The following is a 26,636-nucleotide window of genomic DNA, read 5'->3' on the forward strand; positions in this document are numbered from 1 at the left end:
TGCACATCAGCATAATAAGAAAAGGGAGGTAAAGGAGAAATAAAAAATATAATTGTAAATAAATACAAAAGGATTTGGGTGATAATAAATACCTGAAGGTTAAGGCAAGATGACCATGTGTTTGGGGCCAGTCCTGACACTGTCTTTTAAAAAAAGCTTATTCAGCAATCAAGTGGAAAAAGCTGTATGTATACTATGTTTATAGTGCACCAAGCAGCAGCACAGCAAACTTTTTAACACTCAAACACAATAAGTAAACTAGCCAATATGTATTTGCAACCTTCTTAAAGCACAGAGTCGCTGGTAAAATGTCTCATTATGATAATCCCTATAGAGTGGTGAGTCAAAAATGAAAAAGACTACAGGGGAAAGAAAGAAAGAAGAAAATTAAGATTAATTTAGGTTGTTTATAAGGCTTTTTAAATAATAATGGATGATCTAGTCTTATGATAAAAGAGTGCTAAACAGAATGCGTCACTATAGTAATGACCTCACCGAAGCCTCCAAATGCTTTGAAATGCTACAATATATTTTGCAATTTTTAGGCTGAGGATGAGGGATACATTTCAGACACTACTCAAATCTGTATAAGGCAGTGGTATTTACACAAGGACAATACATTTCTAGTGGAGTTGACTGTCCCTGTTGGTATTGATGGAGTGGCTGGTCTATTTTATATCCTATCCTATCATTGGGGAGGGAGCAGAAGTGGCATCCGTTTATCCCTTGTTACAAATGAGATGAACAACTCTTTCTTTACTATAGGTAGATTACTCAGGAGAGAAAGACAAAGAAACAAATCCAAGGAAAGTCCATTAGAAGACACAGTCTTACTCTCTGCTCTGTAATGCTGAGATTAATGAAGAATCTAGAGAAACGAAAGATTTCCCTAACAGATTTATGCAGCAGCATTGCTTTAAAGACAGAACCACTTAGCGCCTCTTCCTTTTCTCAGCCAGTGTGTTCTCCCAGTTCTTTTTTAGCATGATAATTTATTTGTAATTATGCAAATTAATAACTAAACAAACATCCAGAGAATAGACAAGCTTGACTCAATCCAATCATTTTCAACGACCCACAAGGAAGAGTTTATTTTGAGAGCTACAGGACTGAGAAGTACACCAGAATCAGCTAATAATAGCCTCCGATTTCAATTGCTTACAACAAACATCTACTTTTATAAAAGTAACCATGTGAAAAAAGCATATTTCGCAGTTTCCAATAAGTTCTGCAAGTACAATGATTCTGCCACGTGAATGTTTTCTTTTGCTCTTATGTTCTCCTTATTTCCTACAGCATACGCAAATGCAAGAACCAAAATTTGTATAGCTTGCTATTCCATTTAAACGAAACAATGAAAACACAGCAGATTTAGCTAGTATATTAGGAACATCATCCATATACATGCGATCTATGTTTACTATAGTTACACAAAATGATAGCTCATATTTCTAAGCTAGTCCTAGTTTTCTGGTAGAAGAAACAGTATAATACTATTTTAACTTTTCCTAAATGTCTGTTGTCTCTCATAACAGCCATAAAATTTCATCATGTATTTGATATGATTATCAACACCAAACACTTTTGAAAGCACCCACTGCAGTGTGGAGAGGTCATTGGGTTAAGATCTTTTTTCTTTAGGGAGCGGACTTAAGTGTTGTTTGACTGGTTCAGGCACTGTGAGGATGTCTCTGTGGTACCTTGATAAAGCAATTCTGACTCCTTTAACTTTAAAAGAGTGAAAGATATAAATGTAAGTGTGTTTGTCTTCTGTAAATTAAACTGAAACTATGTTATCTAACCACAAATAGGTCTATAGAAACAGAAACCCACAATACCATTAAGAACCAGAGATGCTGTATCTGGGACACACCAAAAATTAGGGTGAACATTGGCTTCTAACAATTTTATTTGGAAGAATGAGTAACATAAATTTCAGAAAGAAAAGCAACCAATTCTAGATTTTCTGCTTTTGTATCAGTTTTCCTAATCCTGTTTGTCCCATCCTTCATATCCTCCACATATAAAAAATTTTAAACTCCTTGAAACCACCAAGATCAGTTCATTTGTTTTTCTTCCTTTCCCTGGCCCATTTAACAGTAGAGGAATTGATGCAGAATGGATGTTCACACAGATGGCGCTATTTTGCCAGGAAGATGTAGTCCATAAAAGACTCAGGCCAATGTTCTGCACAGTGCAGGTGGAGATGAGATTCCCTGTATAATGAGGTACCAGAATGTGCTGCTGTGTGCCCAAGAGGAGGGAGGAGACAAGCCCTCGTGCTCCAGCAGGATAACTCATATACCAACAGGTTCCACCTCACAAAGCTAAAAGGCAAATTGTGAAGGAGCCATGACTGAAGCATTACAGTCACGCCTCAGCAGGCGGCTAGCAATTACCATCAACTGCATTTGGGGACAGCAGAGGTTGAGGTTATTATGCATGACTGTAGAGTAAAGTGATTGATGTGCACACAGCACAGATGTCCACCTTATCCTATTTTATGATGTGCTTTGAATCCTAGAGAAAGATTACATGTTGGTTTAGTCAGGTGAAGATCTAAACATCTACAGACACTTTTTCTACAATTACTTAATATCATTTTACACTTACAACTAAGTAAAGCTCTGTGCCATTCACAAAGCACTATTAGTGGTTTAGAAATATCAAAGCTTCCCTTTCAAGAGGCATTTAGTTCATAGATTATATAACATGGTGACTACATTATTTTCACTACAGATGGCAGTATTGAATTCGATAAATCTAAGTTTTAATCAATTCATTGAATACTGATTTAATAAACTAATGAATTTACATTATTATGAATCATTTCTACATTTCTCCAGAGCTTCTTTAAAGTCTCCTTTTCTTCACCTTTTCGTAGCCTCAGGTTGTGTTTTTTACTATAGCAGGCATCTTGAAAGGGCCAAAAGCACAAGGAGGCTCTACCATCAGGAGAGCAAAGAGTGGTAAACAGGAAGTAAGCCTCCTCCGGTGACAAAGGAAAAGAAAGATGAAGAGGAAGAAGACAGACAGAGAGAGAGAGAGAGAGAGAGAGAGAGAGAGAGAGAGAGAGAGAGAGAGAGAGAGAGGAGAAGGGGGAGGGAGGGACAGAGGGAGGAGAGGGAGGAGAGGAAAAGAAGGATCGATTTTGAAACAATGAAATTTGGATTAAATCTCCACCATGTTCATTGTTACAGAATAGAATGACTGAGAAAGCCAGGCATGCAGCAGGAGCCTGTATAACCCTAGCATTTGGAAATGGGGTGAAAGGATCAAGAGTTAAACACAGTTATGTAGGGAGTTCAAGGCCAGTCTGGACTACATGAGACTTTGTCATTCACAAATAAATAAACAGCCAGATACACAGACAGATAAAAGAATGATTCAGAGAGACACATCCTTCCAATCCTTGATCTGTCAAATGAATTAATTAGAACCAGCACAGAGTGTCCAGGAAATTCCACTGCCTAAGCCCAAGTGGAAATGGGCTTCAATGTCAAAATTCCTACTGAGACTCCTAGACCCAGACCAATAGGGAGGATGCTTTGATTTCAAATTCTTATATAGCAGGTATAGGTGTAGGTTTAGAAAGTGCTTTTTCAGGATGTCTGAATGGCCCAGTACATAGCCTGCTTCAGACTTAGAGGTTTATGGAAACAGCAGATATCGGACTCCTACAAACCCACCCCTGCATCCTGTAACACCAGGCAAGGTAAGGTAGGTTTATAGAAAAGGTGACTCTATCTTCCATCTTCAGAAATACAGTTCCTATTAAACTTTGGTTCCCGTTTTGCTCCACATAGCTGATCTAGGAAGCATAAAATGTGGTTAATGCACTTCACAACTTGATTAAAGGGGTGTGTCTTAGACTATAATTTTATGAGGTTTGATTTCTATTAAATAGTCTGTGACCCTGTCATGACCTACAGAGATACAGAAAGTTGGGGATGAGGGGGAAAAGGGCAGAGAAATTGATGACTGACTGGTGACAACCAGCTGCAATGTGATACAGCAAGAGAACCATGAATATAGACACCGGACAAGGAAAGGCAATAAGGGAAAGGATCTTCATGAGCCTGGCAAAATGTGTGCAAGGGTGGAGAAAAAGCAGTCCCTTCATGGAACTTGGACCTAGAAGCCCACGACAGGGCTGGAGTTGGCACTTTTACTTTTCTCTAAACTGAAGGGAATAGAGAAAAACTGTGTAGAGTTATAGTGGTCAGCTAAGGCATAGTCAGCAACTGGATGTGCTCATAACAATCAGTCAACTGACGTCTGCACGGAGCAGCTCCTGCAGATCAGCCACGCGAGTATTACAGATGTGAACCAGCGAGGCCAGGAGCAGCATTGAGCAAATATGTGGGCTTCTTATGCTGAGTCAGCACTAGCTTTGTCACTTCAGGCAGAGACACTGAGAAAGACCTATAGAGAACAAACAGGTTAAAGGGCTGGTTTTGGAAAACCAAAATCAACCCCCCTAAACAAAAACAAACAAAACAAAACAAAACAAACAAACAAACAAAAAGAAAACCCCAAACCGAAACCCAGCAACAGTGAGAGCTTCATCCTTTGTTTCCATTTTTTTTAACCAAGCAAGGCTGTTTTACGGGCAACCTGTGTATGGACCCTATTTATGGGGCAATACTTGTATCGCTTGTCCCAAGCACTCGAACCATAGGGTGCCACAGGTCACTATCTTCCCTTCCAGCTGACAGCTGAAATGCGCTGAGAATCACTGCACAGTGATTCAGTGCAGTGGGCTCAGTGTACGTAGAAACAGGCAAACCAACCACCTCTCCCTCTCCTCCTTTCTTCATTTCTGCAAGTGGTATAGCTTTCCATCTTCTGCCTGCTTCCACTCATACACTAACTAAATCATCTTTTTTCCTCATACACAATGCTCTGAACAAAGTGCTCTCCAAAAGCCAGTGCTAGCCCATTCAATTGCTTCCACTTAAAAGCCACACTATTCATGGTGGCATCCTGGTGTCAAGCAAGGCCTGCACAAAGGAGGTTTTATCCTCTCTCCGCTCCTTTGTCTCCGGAGCAGCAGTTTGACTCCTCATCTTTTTCACTTCTTACAGGAGGCTAAGCACTTTTCCTCAGACAAAGACCTGCTTACTACTCTAATTTTTAAAATGTGCACTCAGCAGTGTTTCTGACGATTCCAGAACAACATATGCCCAAAGCACAGACAGGTATGCTCATTTTAAGCTAATTTCCAATTATTTCTGGAGTTCCCAAGAAACGGTTGTTACCTATAGCTAAACAAAGAGCTGACAAGAATGTTAAGGTGTAAAAGAAGGCCTCTTTGTGACATTACACTCACATAAAGGTTTAAAAAAATATCATCTTCTAAGAATGAATATTCGAAGTAAAATGCCTAACATATATGAACTGCTCAGTTAATCCCCTCTCCCACCACAAATATTCTTTCCCTTTTTCTCTCTTTCTCCCCCTTGGCTCTTGTTGCATTCCTATCACGATGCAACAAGAAAATCCTCACTGTGCCTCAGGATCTTAGCACATCAGCAGCCAGAACTGTGAGCCTCTGTGTTTTGGATCCTTATAAATAAAGGAGTTTGCAGTATTACATTAGCAGTGCAATATAGGATAAGATAGATGGTTGACCCTGAGAAATTATAATCCAAAACTCTAGAGCCAGAGGCCAAATATACTCCAGATTGCCTTATTTTGAATGTTATTATTTTTAGTTGAAATATTATTTTTAAAAAGTGCATACACATGAACTATGTTACAAGACACTCTGTTTCAATAGTGATCCAGTTCAGGGCAAAGCTAGTAATATGAATTTATGACCTTGAGAAGTGATATTTGTGGCATAAACTAAAGGTAATTTTAAGTATGAGTGACTTGGCAATGTGCACTTGCAACTGATAAAAATACATTTACTTTGCTTGAAAATAATTACAGGTCACCTTTGTAGGATTCAAAACACACAGATATCAGATTGCATCTATCACAAGCTGACAGAAACACTTTTGTTCTTGTTGTTGTTTTATGACCTAAAATTGTTCAGGGATCCTTCTAAAACCTTGGCAACTTTCAGAGGACTAATGTTTACATTTACATTTCTACAACAGCAGATGCGTGTGAGAAGCATGTGCCACCATCCAGTACATCTGAGGTGGCATCAGGGAGAGGAACCCAGATGCTTTCAGCTCATGCTGAGGCTCAGGGCATCAGATCCACAGGGAAACCATTTCCTGGGTGCTCCACCACACTGAGCACTTCCAAAAACATTTGGGGCCCCATCTGTTCCTTCTCCCTTAAGCCACAGAATGGAACGAGAAACTGAAAGAAATAAAGCAATTTCCAGAAGGAAGAGGCTTCTGGGCTCAACAATTAGAGGGCTCCTCAGCTCTCCACAAAGATGGGGAAAGAGAATGAAGAGGATATTTAGGGAAAAATTTGGAAGCCCAATGCTGAGCTTGAGAAGAGGGCCCAGAGGGCTAGACTATTCCTGGGGTGGGGGTGGGGCGGTCTGAGGATTCTTTTGGAGGGGCCAGGCATATTTTAGAACTAGGTTGCAGTGACATTAAATAACTCCGCAAGTGTATAAAACGGTCACTGAGCTGTACCCATAAAGTGGGTGGATAGTATGGTATGCAAATTATATGTTAATGAAGCTTCTAAACAAAGAAGAAAAGAACAGGATAAAAGCCCTAAGAGCACCAGAGAGAAGCTGTAGACTGGCATGAACACGGGGAGACAGTTTCTTTCCCATTTATATGTCCATTCCACCATCTGCTTCACACACATTATGAGGTCCTCATCTGAGGTTGAGGGAGCTGAATTTTCAAGATGTCCTTCCGAAATAGAGGTTGTCATAGTGAACGGATAAAACGTATCCTTTAGGATTAGAGAGATTGCTCAGCTAAGAGCACTGGCTGCTCCTGCAGATGACCTGAGTCACAGATGACCAGCACTCACAGATCAGGGCTCCAGTTATAGGGAATCTGATGCCCTTTTCTGACCTTTGTAGGAACTAGGCACATATAAAGTACATGTACATACATGCAGGCAAAACACTCCTACAAACAAATACATCTAAGCCATAAGAAATAAAAGTTAAAACGTGTTCCTTTGAGTGGTATTTGGCTTTGAGCATGAAGGATCAATTGTCTTTTCAAGCATAGAATGCTGAAAACTCATTCTTAAAACCGGAAAAAAAATTAAAGGGCTGATAGGATAAATCTGACATAAATAAATGGGAGGTATTCTGTGTGGCTCATTGTCTCAGAGGAAGAGATACATGCCAATCATTCCTGCTAGAAGCAAAGCAAAATGATTTTTCTTTTAATGTCAAAGTCTCCATGAGTACTGTTAGAAACCAGTAATAACTGGTGGGGGAACCCTATAAAGATCTGTATGTGTGTGTGTGTGTGTTTAAGTATATGGGCATATAAGCAGTCTCATTGTGCACTCTGGGTTGGCAACCTGCTAATAGACTAGACTGGCCCCAAACATGATATTTCTGTTCCAACTCCTGAGTGTTGGAAGTGCAGGTGTGCTCTGTCTCTCAGCCAGAATGCTATTCTCCCAAAAAGCCAACTTTGTCCTACTACTGATCTGTCTTCTCCTAGGGCCTGAGGTAGCTTCCTTTCTTTGATAGCTTTCCTGGGCATGACTATATATGCCAATGAGACATCAGTGTGTTTAACACTTCTGGTGTCAATGGATGCTCCTGTGTCTTGGTTCACTGAATGCAGCGTGCAGGCTCATGGGTTTGAACACTTCCTTCCTAGCCAGTTTTGCTGCTGTTATGGGAGGTTCTGAAATCTCTGATTTGCTGCCTCGCTAGCAGAAGAAGGCTGCTGATGCTGGCGTGGGAGACTTATTGCTCATCTCTAGTTCTGGCTCCAGTTCTGAACTGTTTGCTTCCTGGTCCTCTACAGTGTCAGAAGCAACAGTCTTCTGGCACAGACCAAGCCACTCCACCTGCCTTCTCTACTGTAAGAGACTAAATCCCCTGAAACTGTCAGTCAAAATAAATCCTACGTTCTTTACCATCAGATATTTTGTCACATGACACATCAGCAACAATTTTCTTTCCAACAGGTGTAAAGCAAATATAAAGGATGTAACGTTTCTCAGCCCCATTTTCAAACCTGATCTCTAAGACAAATGGTTACCAAATAGTCAGTTACCCTGAATCCTCAGACTTTAATACATCACAAAGGAAAGAGGCAGATTGGACTTAATTATTGCAACTAATGAAAACATTACTAACAGTGAAATTAAATATTGTCAGAAATCCAACACAAATGTTCTTTATTTTTCACCCTAATTAAATCGGTTTCTCAATGAATAATAGTTACTGCATGTCACCAAATTAAATGTATTTGACCAAAGGAGGACATCAGGGAGCTAGGTATCAAGTACTTGCAATAAGCCAAAGTATTGCAAATGCTAACTGAGCCAACAACGTCTTATGGAAGGACAGACTTAACGATCTGTTTATTGTCTTTCATCCCTGGGGATAAAAGAACACATGTTTAAGCTGCATTTAGGCTGTTTAAAAAGCTTAAAGTGGATCTATGAGACAGTTTTCACTTTCTCCTCTAAAACCAAACTTGGCATTTATCTCATGTTTCTCATCAAGATTTAAATTAACGCCTTTTGTTTTTTAAAGGTAGAAGTGTTTTATTTTATTGTCTCCCAGGATTTTATATGTGATGGACAATCAATGCTGCTTCCTAGTTTAATCCTATTTGTGATTCCAGTATATTATAAAGTGCATTGTGGTGGCTTAGGTGTGTTTATCCCTAGGGAACTGTCAGACATTTTTACTGTAGCTAAACGTAGGTAGTAGGTAGTGAAACTGAAGCTTAGACAGGTCACTAGATCTGAATGTTCTCTGTGTGGTTTTTATTGCTTTCATGTGCTTTGGTATTTCACAGCACAAAGCACATCTGTATTTCTGTAGTAACTCACAAAAAGCACACAGAAGTCTTGTGCATTGTTTCCTTTGGTTTCCACAGGATGTAATCTCCATTGATAAACATATGCTGAGACTGTCTACATAGGTAAATAGAGTGCAGGTAACTAAACCAGTTACCATGCTCTGGCCACAGAAATTTATTCAATGATAAAAGGCTGTCCTCTACTCAAAGGCAGGATGTTGAAGGGAAGGCTGCCTCCTTCAATGTCCTCCCTCCCTTTCTCCTCTCTCTCTCTCTCTCTCTCTCTCTCTCTCTGTGTGTGTGTGTGTGCACCTGTCTGTCTGTGTGTAGGTTTCTTCATGTGTGTGCAGTGCCTATGGAAGCCAGAAGAGGATAAGTCCGAGGAACTGGAGAGTACATTGTGTTATGATGTCCATGTAAAAACAGTATATACTTTTCAACACCGATCTACCCCACTTCAAGCCATAGGCTTTGTTTTAATCTGTATGAATATCAATTTATTTTTGTAAATAAACCCGGGAGATATGCTATAATAATCTTGATTTTATAAATGAGGAAATGAAGTCACCAAAAAGTTAAAGACATTGCTGTCACATAGATAACAAAAAGAATAGGAGCCAGAACCAAGATCTGACTCTAATATCTGTGCCCTGACCACCTCAGTGAGGCCATATTTTGCCAACTTTCCAGCTACTAACATATCATTTGTTTTTTTAAACTTTTTCAAACACTTAATGATTAGGGAACAGTACGAGTCAGTGTTCATACACCACAGGACCTGAAACCAACTAGTCATCTGTGAACAAGACTTAGGTGAATCGTGGATTTATTTTATGCTTCCAGATGTGAGTACAACTCCACAATAATATAGATATTCAGATAAAATGAAAACTTGGGGTTATTTGTTCAAAAGCAATTGGAAATTTCAGAATAGAGAATATAGTGTTAAACTAAGCACAAGGCCCTCCTAACAAGGGTGGGAAAGCCTTCTGCAACTGCAAAGGGCATGGGCCAATGAGTGCGGCTCTAAGCCTAAGCCCTTCAATAGGTGAGCGTTAGAGGCTGGACTGAGCTCAGACATGAGTCACAAAGCCTGTGATCTGGCCACACAATATATTTTACCCAATAGTAAAGTAACTATTGACATAGTATTGCTTCTGTGAGGAGTTAGTTATTTAAGTTATTAACATAGTTATATTTTATGTTTTGATATCGTTCAGTTAAATGCACTGTCTGCACTTGAGTCACTCTGTTTCCTGTGCTCCAATAGTTGCACACGAGATCACCAGTACATCATGCCTTACTGTCTTGTTCACACTATATCCTCTTAAGCATCATTAGAAAGAATTGCTCTCATAAACATATTTAGTTAAGTATATGACACAGTTCCACCAGATTAAGCTAGATCTGGCAAACTATTGTGAAGGTATTGGACTTTCAATCATTTCACCTGACACCTTAACTACTTGCCACACATAGCACTCAACTGATTCATATTTATAAAATTTATTTAGCTCTGCATTTTCTCCAGGGTTTAGAAAATAAAACACACCCTCTTTGTTTCTTACTGCAAAATTTCATATCCCAGTTACTTCCTTCCTCATGGGGAACAAAGGCCTACAGTACAGATGTTTACACTAAACTTGAGAATTTTCTGAGTGACAAGGTCTGTCTGATGCATTTTATGACTTGGGTTTTCACATTTAAAAACCATTATATCTCATGAAAATATTTGATGATGTATGATACTGAGGTAATGAAGTGGGAAAGTTTTATACACCAGAAGTCAAATTATGTGCTTTTATGTAACATCTGGATTCTGCTGCTTAACGTTTGATGATTAAAGAAAACAAGATAAAACTCCCCACAACAAACTCTGAATAATGCTACATATTCCAGTGATGCAAACAGCTAGCAAATAGTTTCTCTTGAATCACAACCAAGAAGTAGAGGCTGCATGCAAACAGTGCTCTCAGCATTTCTATTTACTTGTTGAGTGAGTTATACTTACTTAACTTTCATTTATGTCTGAAACGTAAGACTCTGGAAGAGAACATTCTAGCACGGCTCACATGGCAAAATATTCTAAGTAAGTAAACCAACACATCAATATGCTTAAACAATTTTCTAAATGATCATTTTTTTAAAATGAGCAGTGGAAATTATTCTATCACCAGAGAGGGAGTGTTTCTACATTGGTGAAAGCAAAATTCAACTCCAAGTGATTTGCATATCACCCACAGAGGCGTTACCTGCTCAGCTCTGCTCTCATGTCGGTACTGATACTCAGAAAAGGCATTGCAGGTTGAAGTCATTTCGTCCTTCTCAAATTGTCTTTTCATCTTGGCTAAACCACCAGGCACGGTGCACACATCTGATTCTTCCATGACCTGTGGTGATTTAAGAAGGTAATTCAGGGTTTCACCTGCATATATGGTATGCTTGGGCTACTCTTTCATTATACTTGGCAATCCTTAGTGGGTAGAACACAACAAAGAGATATTAACACAAAAACAGTTGTCACAGCTTTCCACTAAAACTAAACTTTCTTGTTGTTTTTGCCACTTACCAAATGTTTTATATATTGTGCCTTGAAAACACCGACTGAGTAAAATCACCCTGTTTCAGACACATTTTGATGTCTAGATTAGACTGAATGTTGTATTCCTCCAATAATATGGGAGATGACTGGTGGGCATGAAAATAACGAAATAAATTATAACTCAAAGTAAAGCTGTCATTGATGTTTCAAACATCTGTACAGGCAGCAGACACGTTATCATGAATAATTATAAGAATCATTTTTAGTAACACCAAATTTTATTTCAACTATTTTGGACACACCAAATAAAGGGCCTTATGTAAAACTGCTTGAAACTATCAGTAAAAACAGCCACTTATGGAGGTAGCTCCATAAGAGGCAGGGCAGTTTGCATACGTTCATATACATACTCCATCAGGTTATGCTTTGTGGTATCCTGTGAGCCACAGACATCAATGTTCTACATTTTAATCTAAAGAGCCTGAGATTGAGAGATGTGAAACATCTTATGTCCTCAAGTGCAGGCTGTTAAGTGACGCTATTAAATCTGTCTGTCTGAATCTTAATCTGAATGACACCTGTCTGTCTCAATTACTAGCTCTACGAATAGGCAGGTAAAACAGCTACCGTTCACCAGAACTGGCGTGTCTCAATTCTGCTTTGAGCACTGGCATGTCAGGACCAAGTGGCAGGAACAGGAGATTTGAATAGAAGGACATATTTTCAGATGAGAAAACTGATCTCAGCACATAGTTTGGGAATGAACTTGCAAGGCACCAGGGAACCTTGCCAGTTCACAGGGCTCACAGGGACATGCAAAAGAACCTAGGGCTTTGGTCTTGATGACTCCACCACTTCCTTAGCCCAGCAGGCACTCAAGCCCAGATGGGATGCCAGGGGACAAGCAACATGAGCCATGGAAGCCCTTTGCCTGGGAAACTTCTAGAGGATGGAGACTCTGTGGTATTTCACACCACAGCAGGACTCCTGAGGTCTGCACCAGTGCGGATATAAATAGCTCAGGAGTGCAGCACAGGGGTCACAGAGATCCTGATGGACAATGTCACATCTAACAGAATCTGGGTACCCGAGGGTCTGAAATCTTCAACCAAAATATGGAGGTTCTTAAAGGGTTTTAAGAAATACACATGTCTCAGGAACTGATACAAAAGCACTAGTCTGAGCTCATGCGGAGTTGTGTGAGCTCCCGTCAAACACTGCGGTGTTTGCATTACCATAGCAATTCCTCTCTGGCTTCATGCGTTCTCCATCATTTCACAATGGATTTGCTCAATGGGAAGAGATACAGTTGCCTACTTTCTATGTATTCCATATATACTTTGCAGTTCTTCAGAACTTTACATGTAATTTCCACTCAATTACTGACATTTGTTATCCGTTAATGACACGAGGGAGTTTGGGATCCATTTTTAAAATTTCAGAAAGTAAAGGAACAGAAGTGTCAATTATGGCCACATATATCCTTGAACACTACCTGCCATTTATTTGGAATAAATGTCCTCCTTAGATAAAGCATATGTAAGCAAAATATAAGCTTTAAATTAAATGAATTAATGTATTTATTGTCAAGATCTTTTATATGTAAAAATATTAGAAGTAATGGAAAATCAAATGCAAATTAATTTTTTAAACCTCATTATTATTATTGTGTCAAAAACTGGATACTCTTCCAGTAATTGTTTATTCAAAGAAGTACCAACTGTACAGTTTGCCTTTTACCTACCATATGGGTTGAAACAGAGCTATATGCATCCCTTTCCTTTGACATCTGCTTTGGGAGCAGACACATCACACATACAGAAGCACAGACAGCTGCTGGGACTTCATGATCTTATAAACCGTGCTACCTCTGCTATTGTTGGCGCCACGGTGACACAGTGTAGCTGTTTGCCAAACTGAGTCAGATAGATCTCCCCCATGGAGGATAAAATGGTGCTTAGGTTGCCTTCTCATAGAGAAGGTCCACCCAAATGAGATGGCAGCACATGCAGTTTGTGGCCATGGCTGGAGTGGCGCCTGCTCCCAGGGTCACTCCAGTGTTCTCGCTTTGCTTAGCACCATGCTCAGAATGCTGCCGCTAATCGGTGTTACTTTTAATGACCTCATCACTAGACTGGTTTGTGCTAAATCTTTTTATACTTACTTGTATTCCATTTCTCAGGTCTGGGCTGGGAAATAAGATCTGGAATTTAATGGATGTGTCGATAATAATGAGTTAATCTAAATGCTCAACAGTTAAACCTAGGTAAATATATTACACAGTCATCAATTTAAGATGTAAGTCCTAATCAATGACATAGAATGGTTTTTTTTTTTTTTGGGGGGGGGGTGGGCAGGACTAACAAGAAACAACATAGTTTGGGAAGTTGGACAAATGGATTTTAGTGCTAATTCTGATTAAAGCGTACCACAGAGCAATATTTATTTTTACAAATTTATGGACTGTGTTAAAACAGATAAAGAGAACAAAGTCACACTGTAGGATCTGGCATTTAATTTGTTACTCTATACATATTACTCCCCTCTCTCTTCTTGGGCTGCCCACAGGCTACTCCTGTTCCATGAGCACCGTCTGTATGTAGAGTCACCATTGCCAGCTGGCAGTTAACATGAGAGGACACTGTTGGTCACTGTAAGGTGTTCAAGCAAGTCTGAGACATTTTGGAATCAGTTTGGGTTAAATCTGTGACTTCCAGATTCTCTACTTGCAATGTTTGTGGCAGCTGTGTAGAGAGTCACAAGTGGCCTTATTGAGCTAAGTGGTGAAAAATTTGATAAACACCGAAAAACAAGAGTGTTATTTTACTTTTTTTCCTATATTTACTGGGGTTTTTGTGAGCTCAGTATTTTCTTGATCATAATATTTGAGACAAATTGAGTATGATAGTTTGAGGGCCATAAGTCTCTTCCATGAAAAAGGAACTTTAAATATAGTTAAGAAAGCATTGGTATCATGAATCAGAAATTTAATTTTATAATTGTGCAATCCCTTAAAAATAATTTCACTAAATTCTATGTCTATAATTTGGGCCTTTATATAGAAGATTTTCTCACCAGTCCTAATTTCTGTCGTTTATTGAATAGGATTATTAAATTATTCATATCCATTTTATTTACTTATTTATTTATTTTATACCAACAGAATAAAGACTAAGTAAGACATTCAATAGCCTCCAGATACCACAGTCCATGGGGCGTTAATCAAACCCAACAACTCATTCTTCACAACTTATGAATCAGGGGGCAGAACTATTTTCAGTTTCCAGTGAGATCTGAGTTAAATCTTGAAGGCAGGCTGGGTTGTTACACCTCATTTGTGATAACTATGATAAAGACCATTGGATGTATATGGAACATGAGAAATGATTCTGGTTCAAAGCATATTGTTTGAAAAGAAAAACAAAACATCAAAATGGTGGAAATATACTTCATTTCACTAAATTCTTGATAGGATTGTTTTCCAAGAACAAACAGTTGGTTTACCACTACCAAAAAAAAAATTCTTCTTGTTAGATTTTAAAGGTCAAAGCATTTCTTTCTTTGTAGTATTTCATATTTTGCCAATTTGAAGGTGCAAACCCCACAACGAGCAGAAAATAATCACACACAGAGGACACCAGGGTAATGTCGGGTTTCCTAACAGCTAGGTAACGGTAGCCAGTAGAATAAATACAGAGAGTTCAATAATAACTAAACAGAATTGACATCTTCTATAGGACCGTTGTTGATTACTAGAAACTTTTTGTCTTAAAAGTGGGCTGTGTGCCCACTTTAAACATTTACTTTTTATTTTTTATTTTTTATGTTTTAGCACGTTAGAAATACAAATCATATCCTGGCACCAATCTGTTTTATGACATTATCCACTTACGGGACATGATCTACGCCTTCCTAAAGTAACACCATTGTTTACCCAATAGCAAGCATTGAACGAGGCATTTTCTCGTCTTAGAAAAAGTCTGGTAGCTTGCAAATCAGTCTTTTTGTTGTTGTTGTCCTCTTTATTTTATACATTATGATGTTGGCTGTTTTCCTAGTAATTTAGAACGACCTTGCAGTCACGTTTTTAAATCCCCAGCAGGGGGCGCTCACTAAGAAGACTAGCCGGAAGCAGTATTGAGCTGATAATGTTTGTGAAGTGGTCTAGTTACTCATGTCACTTCTCTACCTCATTCCAAATCTATGCGGTATCTAAAATGTATTTTAATGACTATGTAAAAACTTAAATGTCATCTGCAATTACAGGGCGGTTAATGAATTTGGCACAGTCAGCCTTGCCTCTAAATAATTTGTAAATGTTGAGTAGCTATTTTTAAATCCTACCTCTGTGTGTGTGTGTGTGTGTGTGTGTGTGTGTGTGTCTGTCTGTCTGTCTGTCTGTCTGTCTGCCTGTCTCTCTTGCTTTCTCTCTCTCACACACACCTACACACACGACTAAATTGTGGATTATAATCATAAAGGAAGTTTTTATATTTCATTAAGTTGAAGGACATAGATTATAGAATCCTACAAATTCTTTTGAACATCGCTTATTATGAGTTGGCGCTAAAATTGGTGATCTTTCTGAATCTCAGAGTTTCTCATAATCATAATTGGTTTAGTAAAGTGCCTGCATTGATAATCTCTCTCATTTCTGTGTTGATTAAGCTTCTCCTAATGGATTCAGCACATACCGAGAAAAGCAAAAGAAATTATAATGCAAGAGAATTTAAATGAATGATACACACGACCAAGGAGGGCAGCACATAAGCCCACATTATTAAGATTTGAAATGAATTCTCAACCTTCCTGAGGAGAATAGCTATAGGTTAATTGGTAATGATGACAATATCAACACAAATTTACAGAGTGCCTCGTGCCTTCCACATAAATTATCTCCTTGGTTCTTCCCCAAGACCCCTATGTGGTAGATAATTATTCCCATTCCTCAGTGCAGAAAACTGAAGGTCTGGAAGCGGTCAAGAGAATAACTCCGGTTCAGGCAACCATCAAACAGCACAGCAGAGGCTCCAAGTCAGAAGTTCTCAATTAGATTTCCGTTTTAATTATGTCTGCTGTAAAAAAGTATCCCAGAGCCTAGTATTTGTTTTTGGTTTTTAACTATTTAACTGTTTTGATTTCCAACTATTCTGGTTTTTCAAAAGTAAGGAAGAATACAGACAGCATGCATGCCCAGAGGTGCTTACATTAGCCGAGAAGCTGCGGGCGTCACCCCGTGAAACAGCTGCCTGGTACCTTGCCATCCTCTCCTTCAGGGACAGTGCCTCGAGGAGATCCGACTGGTCCTCACTCCCAGCAGTACTGACGTCTCCGGGCTTAGTAAGGTTAAAGGTCACTGAAAACAAAGGTAGCATTTTCAGATAGGTGTCAGTGTGAGAAGAAAATAGCATCAACTTAGGAACAGCGACGACGGCTTCTAGAGTCCTTGGTCTCCTAACCGAATTGCAAAGTCTCATCGCACTTACAAAGTTTCTCTGCCAATTTCTTTTCTCTAGAGTTCCAGGACAAAGTTAAATGTGCATACAAAAGGATATTCTTAAAACAAAAACAAAAACAAAAACCAAACAAAACAAACCCCATTATTGTTCATCTATTCTCCTTTTGAAGTTAGCATGATGAGAAATGGTGATTTATTAACACATGTGTAATCTAATAATTAACATTCTTCAATCATTATATGTTGCATTTATGCTAAACACTACAGAAACATCTCAATGGTTTCTTTAGCAACCTTGTGGAAGATGCTATTTTCTAAAGTTTACATGGGTGAAAAGAGAAATACATAGTAGTTAAAACAACAACAACCAACAACAACCACAACAACCACAAACATCAACACAAAACTTCCCCAGGATCACAAAATTCCTAAGAGGCAGGTTTGAATACAGTTGGAATATTAGCAAGTGAAAATTTATTCTTTGTGTTTTTCCTTACACTCAACCCTGAAGGAGGTACATGTAGCTACAGAAAGGGTGCAGATTATAGATGCTTTTCTTTTATTCCGAGGCAGGTGTTACAGCAGAAACAACAACAGTATCACTAGGAACAGCTTCATCTGTCATGCATATCAGTGGGTTTGGCCTTTTTTTCCTACTAAACCATTTGCCCAACATAGAAAACTTGGACTCTGGGGTCCCAGAGCAAAGAACCGATTACAGTTTACAGAATGGTGGTAGCCTGAAGCCAAAGGATCCTTGTGACTAATCTAAGCACATCTTTAGACCTAAGACAACACATACCTCAGTATTACCTTCCAGTGAAAGGGACATAAGGGCTCTCAGAGCTATGTGACTACATACTGTTAGATAGTTCACATATGCTAGAACTGGTTTTAAAGCTAGGTTTTCTTATCTAATCTAGTGGCTTTCTGCTACCACTTTGCTAGTTGGTTTAATATTCTTTTGAAAGTGAATGTATGTCTGGGGGGCTGGAGAGGTGGCTCAGTGGTTAAGAGCACTGGCTGCTCTTCTAGAGGTCTTGCATTAAATTTCAGCAACCACATGGCTCACAACCATCGGCAATTTAATCTGATGCCCTCTTCTGGTGTGTCAGCAACAGCATGCCCATATGCCCATATACATAAAATAAATAAATACATCTTAAAAATAAAGAAAATGTGTGTCTGTGTGTGTGCACACATATGTGCATATGCACTCATGTGTGTGTCTATAAATGTGTGAGTATGTACACACCACTTAGCCATGAACCCCAAGCGTGGCCCTTTTAGAGCTTGTAGCTTCTGGGACAACTAATGGATGTATCTTTGGCATCTTTTATTAGGTAGGTTGGTTTAGTATAATCACTTTGGACCAAGACTAGATCACTCCATCAATAACATGTCACTCCACTTCCTTCTTTCCCCATTTCTCCTCAGCCTCCACACTAAGATACTTAATTGGGTTCTTCACTTTTAATTTTTGGGGTGTCTTCAAGATTTATTTACACAATGGCTGATAAGAACAACTTCTGTGGTTCAAAAATAGTTAAAACAACTGGCATTTCAACTCCCTGTGTAGGTGTTTGTGATTTCTTATTCAAGTAAAGAATTAATATGTTTAATAAAGGTATTTTGTTTACCATATTACAAGATACAAATTATAGGGTATCAAGAAGTTGTATTATATAGGCACTGTGACTGACTGTAGTACACTGATGTATTCTCAAATATTAGCTGTCTTGAAATTTAACTGCCATCCAAAATTTGATTTATACAAGTGTGCAATGTTTCTGTGAAAAATGATTCCTACAAATCACCATGCTAAAGTAGTGATATCCCAATTTCTCTGAGTGTATACTACATTTGCACAGATAGATTTGGCTATGTTCAATTGCACCGGTCTCACCTCATTGTGATATCACTAAACGTTCTTCATAATAAATATAAATAGTATCTTTAATAATACTCAAAAACTTCACCCATTTGTGGTCGATCTTAGCCTAACGTAGCTTGTTTATTTTTGCTAAAATTTACAGAGTGTTTACAGATGAACTTTTCAATTCTTACTATATTTCAACTCCTAGAAAAATATTCAAAGTTATTATTAAAGCAATCAGTGGCCTGAGTGCTCTGAGTTGCAGTGGCCTTTTAGGCAGTGAAGGCACCGCTGCATTTTTGATGTATTCTCCAATCTTTCTTGCCATTGCTCATAAGCAACTGCATATTCAGCTCTGGGTGTGAAATATAAAAATCACAGTGAGCAAACAGAAACCACATTGCTTGCCAATCTTCTAAGTCAACACCTGCCAGTTTCCTCACATGGCAACAAAATGGTGCTCCCTCCCTTATCCTCTTGCAAGGCACCAGGTACTCTTAAAGTGGTGCTGATCACATCTCACACAGGCCTTCAGCCTTGACCAGACAGCTGTTTCCTTAGGGATGTGTAGGGAAGAAGAGAGGAGAGTGAGCTGTAAGGACCCCGAGTGGGTGAGACTGAGTCTGGAGAAGAGCACAAACGAATGTAGAATGTTTTCCAAAGCAGAAGGTAATGAAAGAACAAATAAGTTTGTCGTCATCGCATAGTGCCTATGGAAAAGTAAAAAATGATTATGATTGCTGTAAACAAGACAATAGAACAAGCTGGAAGGCTTAAGTGTCCTGTGAAGAAGAGGAAACCCCAAATATTGAAAGGAGCCCCGTTAGGAAGCCTCCTAAGTACTAACATAACACCCCCCCCCCACACACACACACTATTGTTAGATGTTTTCTGTCCATTGGCTTTAGAGGTAATTCATTATACAGGACAGTAAAGCCTCATCCAAGGATGATGGTGAGTCCCCTGCTGTTCCCAGCGCTAACTAATCTTACTGCCCTGCTTAGAATCCATCATACTCTGAATACACCGAGTTTCCTTTATTGCTTAAACCAATACAATTGCCAATTAATTTACACATTAATTCTTTATGTGACACAATAAACCACATAAAAAGAACACACAGAATAACTTTGAAAGAAAATTAAATATTAAAAAATAAAATCTGTCATGAAGACAACTATCAGACACTGAAGACAAGAAGGCCTTTCATTAAGTGTTCTGTTTGTCTTAGAAAGAAGATGTAAATGATCTGTTCAGTAATAGAATGCATTTCACAATACATAAAATTCAGGTCATCATGTCCATTCTTGCTTTATTGCCTCACAAAATATCATGGGACTCAAGGTTAGACATAAGCTTTTCTACAACTTTGAGAAATAAGCAAACCCAACTGACATTCTCTTCCCAGAGCACAGGAATGCATTATATCTGTCTCTACGGAGAGTTCACATTTGCAGCAGTTTTTAAAAGTACACAGGTACCATATTTAAACTCAGAGGATTCTTGACCAATTATTCACACCGAAACAATTGGTTAAAGACGACTGTGTATTTACCAGTCGTAGTTCCTTGGAGGTGATACAATAACGAGTCTCAGTTGCCAGACCCAAAATATAATCAGGAAAAATCAATGAAATCGTTTCAACCTGGGTTTTCTCCCACTTTCATGAGTCTGCGGTCAAAGGTAGAGTACATAGCGGGATGACATGATTCTTATTAATAATCACCCCAAAGGGGTCATTCCCATATGTGGTATGAACTTTTGTCACTTAGCTGTCCAGAGACTTTCCAGTTTGGAATTAAACAGGTTTTATACATTACATTTTAGAATAAAAACAAAAAGTGACAAGCATGTCTTATCAGCAATTATTTTCACCATATTAAAAGTTGCAAATTCACTCCAAATATCTTTATACAGTAGCAATGTGAATTAAAGGCCAGCAGCCTGATACATAAATTCAGGGTCAATGTGCTACTCAGTAATGCTGCCAGAATCATAAATGTCTGCACATAAAATGCCCAATGTGGCAGGGTTCACAGGGACAAGTGCTTTGTCACTGTCTCTTTTATAAAGCCAGACTTCTTGTCAGCATGTTTTCTAGATGTAATACTTCTTATTGCTTTTGAAATATTGCAGGCATATTCGCAAACTATAGCTCTGGAAAAAGTATTACAGAAGCGATGAGTGCATAATAAAGCAATAGATTCTATGGGTGGAAGTACAAGCACCAGACGTTAGACACTTTTAAACTGGCTTATTTACATCTAACTGAAACTTATGTGACTCATCCCCCTCCCCTATACAACACGGATGATGGAAAAGTGTATACTATATTTAAATTTCACAATGAAAACTGTTATTGTAGACAACTGCTATCAATATTCACTAATATGAAAGCAGGTCTTGAGAGAACAAAAACTCTATAGAGTGAAATGGAAAATATTTGAACTCTTTATTTCAGGAACCTGTTAGCTAGTGTGTAAGTGGGAGACTGGTATAAGTCAAGCCAAACTCAGCAGAGAGATCAAGGTGAAATCAAAAGACAAGAAAACTTCTCAGAGACTTGAGGAAAACGTGAGCAGTATGACGGTGCTAAGGCAGGTTATAGATTGAAAATGAGTGACATATTAGCTATAGCATGAAAGCAGATGACAGGCACAGAGAACAGAGGGAAATCTAAGCTATACACACCACATGGTAAGCTATAGTAGGGGAAATACGTGGTTGAAAAGTTTCGATGTAAATGCAAATAGCTAACACAACCCAAAAGTTAACTTAATCAATACCATACACATTTATTGGTAACAATTGTGAAAATTTCAAGTTTATGATGCAATCAGAAATTTATAATTGTCCAGGAACAGGAACAGGAACAGGAAGAGAGTCTGTGATTAAATAACAACATTCAGACACTCTTAGTGTCTGAAAAATATAATTACAGTTATAGTTATATAGTTATATAATTATATAGTTATAGTTTATAAAATTTTCATTATACACTAAACATGAAGAATTAGAGAATCACCTATTAACTAATGAAAATTAATTGTGTGATTCCCCACAAAATCAATGTGAATCTAAACTGATAATAATGAGGAAAAGAATAAAACCATCTATAATAGCCATGTTAAAAGAAAAAAAAGGCAAAAACAAGGAAAGGCCTCTTTAAATAGTACTTCCATGTGAAAATAGATGTAAAAGTAAATGTGTTAGTTATTGAATTAATAACAAACTTAATATTGAAACACTGAGTTTAAAAATAAACTCACAAAAAACAGACAATAAATCTAAAACAATTTAAAAAGAAAAGTTTGGCTGAATATATTAAATGCAAATAAAGAAAAGTGTTCTAAACTATATTCTTTGGAGGCAATGTCTTCATGGAAACGAATTATACAGAATAAGTTAGAGAGCCATCCTTTTGATGAAATGCAGTACCTACCTAGTAACTGTGGACCTTTATGCTCATTGTCATTGTACAGACACACAAGACATCATCACCAATAAGAAAAACAGAAGTTTAGGAAAGGGTGTCTAAAATTATCACCTATCATTTTTGTAAGAGTAAATTAAGAATAAATGATTTTAATAATGTAACTAACAGGGCTTACTTCAGTTTATCTACATGAACATAGGATGTCTTCGTTATTCTACAGAGCTCTCATCTCCTAGGAGGAAGACATTTATAGTCCCAAATAGTAGTGTACATGTACAAAGTACATTGGAGCTTGCAGGCAGACATAAGCCGTCTGTGATGTCAGCAGGACCTTGCCAGGAACAGCATCTGAAATGCCTGCTATGTCATGTGTGCAAGAAGGAGATGCAGTAAGGATGCAACAGCATCAAGGCCAAGCAATCGTGTGGGAAAGGGTGGGCAGGGACTTTGAGGACATCATTAAGAGATCTTCACTCCTCATCACACTGGAAATGAAGTGCAGGTTGGGTTGAAGACTTAAATAATTTAAGATGATGAAAATCTGTAGAAGACCGTGGGTGCATTTTAAAATGGTTTCAATAGAATGTCCTGATAGTAACAAACAAACAAACAACCCACCTCAAACAACAACAACAACAACAAAACAATTATACAATGTTTATAGCAGGAAGAAAACTGGAACTAGATGTGGGAAATACAAAAAAAAATTCAAGATCAAATACTTTAGACAGTTTGTAGGAGGAAAGAAAATTAGTGATGGAGAACAACCAATTCAATAAATAAATATCAATTTCAATAAAGATTGCCAACAAGTCAGGGAAATGCTAACATCATTGGACAGTGAGAAAACCACTGGAAATGATTTACAAGTGAAAACCAAGCATAGGCCAGCATAAAGTCAGACATTTTTACTTAATATTCTTGCTCATGCTCTGAGGGGTAGATTATTTTTACTTTTGTTTTTACAGGGCAAGGAAACAGAGATACAGAAAGATTTAAAACTTCCTCCTTGTCACAGGGCAGATGAGCTGCACACATGGAGGAGTGGCTGGGAACGCTCTGCTAGTTCCCTGGCTTAGTCTCTCTTCCCATCTGTCAGGAAGCACTGTTCAGACAAGGCATATAGAAGCTTCCCTAGGTAGCACTTGAAGGAAAAGTCAAGGACAGGCCTTTGATGACTGGTATCAGTTATCAGTTTGACCATATCTGGACTCAACTAAAACCCAAGCAGCTAGGGAAATATTGAGAACTTTTTTCTTGACTGGATCATGTTAGGTAGGAAAACCATCCTATTGTACCTTCTGGTGGTCACTTAGATAAAAGGACACAGGAGAAAGGAGATTTGACTTTGATGCCTGTTTGTTTTCAGTCTCTACGGCATGTTCATGCGTTCTTTGAACGAGATGTTTCTTCTCTGTTATTAGAGCCCAAGTCACTGGGATTCTGACACATACTGGAGAATAACTGAGCCATCCAGCCACATGGGCTGAATGTTAGATTCTTGACTTTTGAGAAGGAGATGGACAGTGTTGAATTAGTCAGACTACAGCCTGTAAGTCAAGCTAATAAATTCCCTTTTAATACATAAAAAAAAATCATTCTATCTGTTCTGTTCTTCTACAGAACACTGACTGATGCATTGAACTTCTGTTGTGAACTGGTTCATGTTCGGATGTCATGAAACATTTAACAGACACCTAAAATGCTTGTGCCATGGTGATTATGACTCAAAAGAGACTCCGGGGTTCAGCAGCAAGTTAAACGTTTTAGAAGGAAAACCCAACTTAAACTATTTTCCTCTGAAATTTCTATAATGTCAACACTAAAAGTTTCAATTTAGTTCTAAGAATGTGATGGTGTCTCCCCCAGATCTCTGTACGGCCAAAGGAGTCTTAAAAACCACTTTCTTTAAAAAAATTATTAATCATTTTATTTACATTTCAAATGTTTACCCCCTTCCCGGTCATTCCTCCATGCACCCCCCCACCCCCCTCTCCTTGCCCTATCACTTTCAAAAAGGCAAGTTCTTTTACACTGACATAGCAGCTGCCTTACTATTTATTCTGGATGTGTTACAAAGAAGTCAACTGTTTAGTACTCTGGAAATTGATTTAGAATTGAGTTGGGAAAGTGCTGAGCTAAATTCTATCAAATCTAAATATATGACCTATAACCAAGTTTGGATTTGCATGCAGAAAATGATACCATTAGACAGAGCATAGGCTCAGATCCATTAGCAGGAGTACATCTTTCTATAATTTTAATATTTGCATGTATTTCAGCTAATAAGAAAATTCATCTCTCCAAGCATTTAAAGTGCACCTGTCATGCCAAATATGTAACCAATTTGAGTCTTTTATATCCTTATCTGTATTTGAGTATTATAAAACCAAGAAATAGATAATAAAATGAAGGAGCAAATATCCAACCCAATCTTGCATAAATCACAGTTCTTATCTCAATGAGGGAGGGCATGGGCATAAAAATGAGTGCCAGTGGATGGCACAGAAGCATAAAAATGATCCTGTGGTATCCATCTAGCATAGGAACAGACTCCTCTGATATCCTTCACCCCCTTATCTCACTGTTATCAAATGCATCATGCTGTTGAATGTGTACTTCTAAGTTCCCCCAATTCCAACCCTGTATACAAGTGTACTGAACATGGGCAAGGTATTTGCCCATGAGGGTGTGTCTCTTCACATCAGTGCAGAGTATCAGCTCTGTTCTCCTTATCAGGTCTTCTCTAATTAGAATTCTTTTTTTTTTCTTTGTTTTTTAACCAGATACCAGACAACATCCTATAAATGAAGTAGTCCAGGAGAGGAAGAAGAGAAGATGCAGCCTAAATTGCACAAAACAGTAGTTCACCTAAAGATGTTTATATCCCAGCTTTTAGAGCCTGCGCTATATTAACTCTCATAAAAACAGAAGATTTTTTTTTGCTGATGCTATGGAGCTAATTTTCTTGATATCGGATGATTTCCCTAGATTCTTTATATGGTTACATTGCAGTCCCCAAGAACTTCATAAGTCAAAGAGAGATACAAGATATTAGCAGAGTAAGGACAGGAGAGAGGCAAGAGAAGAAAGGAGGGAGAGAGAGACAGACAGAGAGACAGAGATAGGAAAGCAGAGGGAAGGAGGAGAGTGGGGGGAAGAAGAGGATAAGGAGGAGAGAGTGGGAGGGAGGGAGAGAGGGGGAGGGAAGGAGAGAGAGAGAGAGAGAGAGAGAGAGAGAGAGAGAGAGAGAGAGAGAGAGAGAGAGAGAGAGAGAGAGAGAGAGAATGTTTGGTTTGGTTTTGCACTGTTGGAGGTAAAAGTAAGACAGGCTGGATCTGACTTCCAGAAGCCAGAAAAAGCAGGGTATCTCTACTCGTGTGAAACGTCTTGTAGGAGCTTCACCTAGAAGGCAACTTGCCTTCTGCACATTGAGTCTCTGGGGATGCAGGACTCCTACAACTACAAGATAACAATTTCCCGATGTTTATGGTCATTTGGGACAAAACTATAGGAAATTGTGTGGCTTGCTCTAAAATTCTTCTCTCGCATATTTCATGGCAACCACAGTTTCTCCTCCCTTCACTCCTCACAATCAAACACCCACTGCTTCCATCTTCCCCAGATCACTCTTCCCCTTCCCTTCAGAAAATTATGGCAACTTGACACAGCCTAGAGTTATTTCAGAATAGGGAACCGCTATAGAGAAAATGCCCCCATGAGCTTGTCCTGTGCCCAATCCTTTGGTGCATTTTCTTAACTGGTAATCGATATGGAAGGCCTGAGTGTACTATGGGTGGCGTCAGCCCTGGATAGGTGGTCCCAGGGTATAGAATAAAGCAGGCTGAAAAAGCCTTGGGAAGCAACCTAGTAAGCAGTATTTCTCTATGGGCTCTGCATCCTTTCCTGCCTCCAGTTTCCTGTCCTGATTTCTCTGGATGATGGACTACAAGCTGTAAGATGAAGCAAATCGTTCCCTTCTCAAGTTGCTTTTAGTTAAGGTGATTATCCAGTAATATAAATCCTAAACATGACAGAAATCAACATAATCATTTACTGTATACATATAAATAGCTGTCTAGGAAGCACACACACACACACACACACACACACACACACACACAGAGAGAGAGAGAGAGAGAGAGAGAGAGAGAGAGAGAGAGAGAGAGCAAAAGAGTGAGTTTGGGTTAAATGTCAATTCAATCTGCCCTGTGAGGCTGTAGAAATAATTTGCTCTATAGATGTTCCATGTGCTTTTTCAAGATTCTATCAGACCCCTGGAATGACCTGTGATTGGAAAGCAATTGTGAATGAACAGAATTTAAGAAGAAATGTGATAATCATTAAATGAAAATATTGCCAGTTTGAGTGTATTTGAGAATTTAATTACACTC

General features: G+C 38.6%; 1 protein-coding gene across 2 annotated transcripts in view; it reads right to left on the minus strand.

Annotated features, from left to right (window-relative positions):
- The window catches only part of Xirp2 (xin actin binding repeat containing 2), a 79,379-nt gene that overhangs the window by 32,246 nt on the left and 20,497 nt on the right, over positions 1 to 26,636 (minus strand). For both annotated transcript variants that reach the window (XM_021152794.3, XM_021152804.3), the window contains exons 2-3: positions 16,680 to 16,828; positions 11,183 to 11,320 (exon numbers count right to left, since the gene is read on the minus strand). In XM_021152794.3, coding sequence (XP_021008453.1) covers positions 11,183 to 11,320; positions 16,680 to 16,736 — 195 coding nt within the window. In that variant the 5' untranslated portion in view covers positions 16,737 to 16,828. The remainder of the gene's footprint in view (positions 1 to 11,182; positions 11,321 to 16,679; positions 16,829 to 26,636) is intronic.

This window comes from Mus caroli, unplaced genomic scaffold (genome assembly GCF_978045245.1).
Source record: "Mus caroli unplaced genomic scaffold, Mus_caroli_1 scaffold_2, whole genome shotgun sequence".
Classification (NCBI taxonomy): Eukaryota; Metazoa; Chordata; class Mammalia; order Rodentia; family Muridae; genus Mus; species Mus caroli.